Genomic DNA, 7,399 nt, shown 5'->3' with positions numbered 1-7,399 from the left:
CAGGCCGGAAAAAGCATTTCAGGCAGAAGAAAAGAACAAGGAGCAGTTGACAGATACCAATACTAAACCAGGTAAGATCATTGTGATTGGTCACCTCTGTCACATGGGGCTTTCAGGGTTTCCCGTCTATGTATTTTAGCAAGAATGTTAGTCTTTTGCTTATTATAGTACTCATGCAATTACGTTTGAAGTATTAGGCATATATATGTATTTTAGAATATCTTTTAATCAAAATGTAAGGTTTAATACATCTTTGATATGCACCTTGGAATTTTTGTATAGTAACACCCACGGTGTTCACTGTAAAAACACATTTATTTAGGCTCGTACCTTAATAGTATTCTCACCTCTTACTTTGAGGGTTTCCTGTCTATATGTATTTTAGTAAGAATGTTAGTCTTTGGCTTATTATAGTACTAATGTAATTACTTTTAATTACTTTTACCATTAGATCTATATATGTATTTTAGAATAGTCAAAATGCATTTTGTAAGGCAGATACCTTTATAATATAATACAGAATGAAAATCCAATATTTGATAAAAATGAACTAAACTTTAGTAAAGTATGCCTAAGGTGCAACCACTTCTTGTCATTACAAGAGAAAAAAGGTGGTCCCATGTAACCTAATAATTAGAGTATATATTTGTTAGATCTGTATGTGTCGGTCATTTATGAACAGAACCTGAAAACTAGCTCAGTCATGAAGGGGTTAAAAAAACTTGTATTCTGTTATTAGTGACTATGACAGAGGGTGATATTTAAATGCAGTAACTGTTAATATTTCTGTATATTATAGTAATTGTATATGTATCATTACTACATATTCATTGATTTCTATTTTCTTCTGTTAGATACTCTCAAGTTCATATGCTCAGCTTTCTTGCATTAACAAATGTAATACGTGTCCATGCATTGTTTAACACTGTTTTACAACTTTCAGTTTGGATTGGTAAATGAGAGTGAATTTCTAATCATATCTTTACTCTGTTTTTGTACATGAATATATAACAACGATTATTGAAATTTATTTACAGGTGGATTTACCATCTTAATTGAAAAGAAGTTTTACAGTGAAGTATGATGGGTGATGCAGATACAAAGCCATTTTCGTGCTCAAAGTGTGGCAAGAGCTTCTCAACAAAGTGTAATCTTAGTAGACACCAGATAATTCACACAGAAGAGAAGCCTTATCAGTGTTCCGAATGTGACACATCTTTAACAACAAAAGCCTCGCTCATCACACACCAGAGGATTCACACAGGAGAGAAGCCTTTTAGATGTTCACAATGCAACAAGTGTTTCTCAGCTAGTAGTAGGTTAACCCGACACATGAAGATTCACACAGGGAAGAAACCATACCATTGTTCTGAATGTGATAAAATATTTTTTTGGAAGAATACATTGATTGAACACCAGAAGATTCACACAGGAGAGAACCATTATCAATGCTCAGAATGTACTCGAAGTTTTACAAGTAAAGCTGATCTTATCAAACATCACAGGGTTCATACAGGAGAGAAGCCTTTCACATGTTCAGAATGTAACAAGAATTTCTCAACCATGTTTAGTCTTAAGCAGCACATGATGACGCACACCGGAGAAAAGCCGTATCAATGCTCTGAATGTGATAAATGTTTCATAGAACAATCACAGCTGATCAATCACCAGAGGATTCACACAGGAGAGAAGCCATACCAATGCTCTGAGTGTGGTAAATGTTTTAAATTACAAACAACTCTGATCTATCATCATAGAATTCACACAGGAGAGAAGCCATATATGTGCTCTGAATGTAACAAAGGTTTTACACAAATATCAAGTCTGACTACACACCAGAGGATCCACACAGGAGAGAAGCCATACCAATGCTCTGAATGTGGTAAATGTTTCAAAATTAAAATATCTTTTATCTGTCATCAGAGAATTCACACAGGAGAGAAGCCATATCGGTGCTCTGAATGTAACAAAGGTTTTACAGATATGTCAAATCTAATTAGACACCGGAAGGTTCACACAGGAGAAAAACCATTTAGATGTGAAGAATGTGACAAGTGCTTCACACAAAAAACAGGTCTGTCCCGTCACCTGAAAACACATACAAAAGTTCTTTAGATGTTCAAAAAGTTCTTCTTACAAAAGGCAAAATGTTATCACCACAAGAAGACTCACAGGAGAGAAGATGTATCCATACGGTAAATGCTTTACAATAAAGGAAGAGATTTTCAGCTCCTTATAAATCCACACACGGGGAATGGACTTAAATGTTCAGTAGAACTTTTCACAGCCGACACATCTGATTGATCATAAGAAGATTCATTACAGCCACCATGAGAAAATGACTGTAATTGAATTTTTTTCTAAAGTTGGCTGAAACCTATAAAAGATGTCTGTATTTTTAATGAAGGAACTGTATATTGAAAAAATATATTTTAAGGAAAAAATTAATGTGGCTTTATCAACTGATTTCTTTTGTTATTTAACTTTAACATTAGTTTTCTCAGGGTATGGATATTAGACATGTGCATGGCAAAAAAAAAAATTCTGACGAAACAAAGGAAAAGGAAAAATGTTTCCATTCATTTTATCAAAGAAAACACATTTTTATGCTGTTTTGGATTCGGAGGCAACAAGCCTCCGAATCCGGAACCGCACACTGAAGATGCAGAACGAGTGGCAGCCATATCGGCCACCGGCACATTCTGCACTTGTGCGCCACCAGCTTTGTGTGTATCTTGGTATACACCAAGATGGCGGCACCCCTATGTTCCGGCGCCGCCATACCAAGATGTGTATGGCCGATATGGTCGCCACTCGTTCAACGTGTGAAGTTACACTGAAAATACAGAATGAGTTGCGCCCATGTTTGGCAGCAGCGCGTTCTGTGCTTGCATGCTGCCATCTTTGAGTGTATCTTGGTATACAACAAGATGGTGTCGCCTGTATGTTCGGGTGCCGCCATCTTGGTGTATACCAAGATATAATTAACCCCTTGCTGCACGGAGCAATTTCTTACATTTGCACACATGAGCTTCAGACCCCCAAACAATTATATATTTTCTGAAAGCAGAGACCATGTAGAATAAAAAGATGCTAGTTGCAATTTTTGATGTTGCATGGTATTTGCACAAATGTTTATCAAACAAGTATTTTTAGGATAGAATGCAGTCAAATAAAATTTAGTGCACAGAAGCATAATATAATACCCAATTTTTTGGTAAAATATAAAAGACGGGGTCACGCCGGGTAAAAAGATACCACACATGTCAAGCCTTAAAATTGTGTGCATCCGTGAAACCGCAAAAAATATAATAACCAAAATTTCCCATAGGTGATGCTTTAAATGCTTTTACCACTCATCAGTTTAGCGCTAACATTGATTGATAGGCCTAGAATTATTGCTCTCACGACAATATATATGTGTGGCACAATTTTTGTTTTTGCACGTAGGGGCATCCGACGCGTGTTTGCGCTGTAAGTGCGTGCATGTGGGGGGCGGGGGACTTTTACATTTTTTTTAGCATTTTTTTATGTTACTTAAATTTTTAGAATTTTTTTGTAACACTTAGTTTAATTGTTATTGCACTGAGAGCTATGTCATAGCAAATTAAATGTGACAGGTCCTCTTTCAGACCTCTAATGTCCCCTAGGGACCCCAAAGAAGCTGATGAAGCAGAGATCTGCTTCACCAGCTTCTTCTTCTGGCTCTAAGAGCCGGAGACTGTGTAAAGTGACACCAGAATTGATGTAATACACATCACTTCCGGGTCCAGTGATCAGGGGAGACCCTTCACGCCGGTCCCGGGCTCACAGGAGGGACAGATGAGCCGGGAAGCCAACAGCTGCACCAGCAGAAGCAGCCTTGTTCTTGGTATAACCACTTCCAGCAGATGACATACAATTACGTGAACCCACGGGAAGTGGATAAAGATGGTGGTGCGTGTGCGCAGAATGCGCTAATGCGCTGGGGTAAAATGTGGCAGCCGCTTGTTCTGCAAACATTTGTGTATTCCCGAATATAGTTTTAGTATATTCTGGCATATAATAAATTTGTTATTTCGGATTCATACGAACCACAGAATACACTGAATTTCTTTGATTTGCAGGTTCGTCCGAATCTGAATGCACATTTCTAATGGAAATCATTGCAGGTTTTCCAAATGCAGAACATAGTAGAAATGTTTCCTTTCAGACTGTCTCTCTTTAATTGAAAGTGTTTACAGATAAAATAAAGAGGAGGAGGGAGGGGATGCATGACTACTTCAGCTGTGTGTGTAATCTGTGCTTCAGTTACTAAAGTTTGTAAACAACAGTCTTTTCTTCAGCAAAACAGTTAAAACTAAAATCAAATTTAAAAAAACTCTGCGCCGAATGCGTAATAACCGCAACACTGAAATAATAAAGTTATATTATTTAACAGCAAAAAATTAAATTATAGCGTCGCACTTTCAAACAAAGTGTCGCAAGAAATGATACTAATAACTTAATCCTTGCATCTACACAATAAATATGTAAACACATATCCAAAACATACTTTGCACAAATGATATGTGCTATAATTAAACTAGAACACGTGTTGTAAACATACACTGGTACATACAAATAAATATATAAAATAAATAATATTGTGCCTTTGTGGTCATCCAAGTTTATAAACTATTAAAGTGCACAAGTAATCAGTCCACATAAATGCATCAATGGTGCAAACTTTATGCTCAGGATCTTCAATTTTCAGCTTCTTCTGATCTTGCTACACAGCACTCTGTATGAGCACAACTGATAGATCAATGTAAACCCAATGTTTCCACTATATATTTACATTGGAAGCAATGTGATGTATTGAGTGCATGTTTATGTCAGAGGATGGGAGGAAGGGGAGGAAAATGGTGTCAGGATGTCAGCGAAGACCTGGATTGGTTAACCCAAATTAAGTTGTAACTAAACTTTACACTTTAATACAGGTATTTATATAAAACTATATATTGTGACAAACTATATTAATTCAGCAAAAATAGAAAAAAATACCAAAATATTCTAAGCCATAAAACTATTATGAAACAAGTCACAGATGTCTTCAGTTATCTGTATATCCTCTACACCCTCCTCTGCCATTCATATTACAATCACAGTATCATCTCTTATAAATGCTAATGATAAGTGCCAGCCATGGATTTTGCATTTACATTCCCTCCTATTGTCTTCATTCCAAACCTTCAAATGTTAATGAACTCGTCACATGACTGGAGTAATGTCTTGAAATTAAAGTGTAAATGAATTTGACCTTTAAGACTATTGGAGACACACCTTTTGTTGTTCTGAGAAAATCCTTTTAGCCAATCCAAAGCTGCCTCATGTTAGTGAATGGGGTTGAAGTGAATATAACCTGAGGAAGAGCTCAGGCAGGAAGAGGCATTTCAGGCAGATGAAGAGAACAAGGAGCAGTTGAAGGATACCAATACTGCATCATACCAGGTACGATCAATGTGACTGCTCACCTCTGTCACATGGGACTTTCAGGGTTTCCTGTCTATATGTAAGAATGTTATCTTTTATCTTATTATAGTACCAATGTATTTACTTTTGAAGTATTAGGCATATATGTGTATTTTAGAATAGCTTAAAATAAAAATATATCTAAACATACATAGATATATAAACATTTTTTATATGCACCTTGGAATTTTTGTATAGTTCTAACCCATGGTGTTCACTGTAAAAACACATTTAATTAGGCAAGTACCTTTTATAGGATTATACAAAATGAAAGTCTAATATTTGTTATAATTAACTTAGCAATAATATAGTATACCTAAAGCGTAATCAGTTATTGTTATCTTTATCAGAGAAAAGAGGCTAATCTGAAAATTAAAGTATATCTTTGTTAGTTTTAGGTGGATTGGCGGAGTAATACATATTCTAGTTTTTATTGCTTTCTCTATCACCCTGGAAATATTCCCTTATTTGGCAATATATAAAAAAAATGTGTCTTCTGTTATTAGTGACTATGACAGATGGTTATGTTTAAGTGCAGTAGCTGTGAATGTTTCTGAAAATGTAGTCAGAATCGGTAAATATTTGAAAGCTCAATTAAAGTTATAATAAAGTTCTTCCCTAAAGTTCCAGTGCTCAGCTTTCTTGCATTATACACATTTAATACGTGTCCATGCATTATTTAACATTGTTTCCCTACTTAGTGTTCAGATTGGTAAATTTCTAATTAAACTCTATCTTATTGTGTATTTTTCCACGAATTTCTAACAGTATTTATTGAAATTTCCTTACAGGTGGATTTACAATCTGAATCGGAGAACAAGTTTTAAACCAAGCATGAAGGGTGACACAAATGAAAAGCCATTTTCTTGCTTAGAGTGTGACAAGTCCTTTAGAGTAAAAGGAAAATTAATAAACCATAAGAGGACTCACACTGGCGAAAAACCATTTACATGTTCCGAGTGTGACAAGAGCTTCTCAACAAAGCATGATCTTAGTAGACACCAAAGGAATCACACTGGAGAAAAGCCATTTAGATGTCCACAATGTAACAAGAGCTTCTCAATAAAGCATAGCCTTCTTCAACACCAGTGGATTCATACAGGAAGGAAGCCATATCAATGCTCGGAATGTACTCAAAGTTGTACAAGTAAGTCAGCTCTTATCAGACATCAAAGGGTTCACACAGGAGAGAAGCCATATCAATGCTCCGAATGTACTCAAAGTTGTTCAAGGAAGGCAGATCTTATCAAACATCACATGGTTCATACAGGAGAGCAGCCTTTCACATGTTCAGAGTGTAACAAGCATTTCTCAACCATGATTATTCTTAACCGACACATGAAGATGCACACAGGAGAGAAGCCATATCAATGCTCTGAATGTGATAAATGTTTCAGCAGACATTCAGAGCTGATCAATCACCAGAGGGTTCACACAGGAGAAAAGCCATATCCATGCTCTGAATGTGGTAAATGTTTCAAATTCCGAACATCTCTTATCCGTCATCAGATAATTCACACAGGAGAGAAGCCATATTTGTGCTCTGAATGTAATAAAGGTTTTACAGAGAGGTCAAATCTGATCACACACCAGAGGATTCACAGAGGAGAAAAACCATTTAGATGTGAAGAATGTGACAAGTGCTACACACAGAAAATAGATCTGTCCCATCACCTGAAAACACATACAAAAGTTATTTAGATGTTCAAAAAGTTTTTCTTACGAAAGGCAAAATGTTATCAACATAAGAAGACTCACAGGAGGGAAGCTGTATCAATAGAAGTGTTTTTCCAACTCCTTTAAAATTCACACACGGGGAATGGACTTAAATGTTAATTAGAACTTTTCACAGCCGACACATCAGATTGATCATAAGAAGATTCATTACAGTCACCATGAGGAAATG

General features: G+C 36.1%; 1 protein-coding gene across 1 annotated transcript; it reads left to right on the top strand.

The window, feature by feature from the left end:
- The first annotated feature begins 1,083 nt into the window (after positions 1–1,083).
- Positions 1,084–7,194, top strand: LOC108794613 (zinc finger protein 84-like). Its single transcript, XM_018565691.1, has 3 exons — positions 1,084–1,720; positions 1,805–2,074; positions 6,734–7,194. The coding sequence occupies exons 1-3, from the start codon at positions 1,084–1,086 to the stop codon at positions 7,192–7,194; spliced, it is 1,368 nt and encodes a 455-aa protein (XP_018421193.1).
- The last annotated feature ends 205 nt before the right edge of the window (positions 7,195–7,399 follow it).

The sequence above is a fragment of the Nanorana parkeri genome, unplaced genomic scaffold, assembly GCF_000935625.1.
Source record: "Nanorana parkeri isolate BGI_ZX_2015 unplaced genomic scaffold, ASM93562v1 scaffold874, whole genome shotgun sequence".
NCBI classification, from domain to species: Eukaryota; Metazoa; Chordata; class Amphibia; order Anura; family Dicroglossidae; genus Nanorana; species Nanorana parkeri.
Note: the sequence above shows the minus strand (reverse complement) of the source record. Positions and strands in the feature narration are given on the sequence as shown.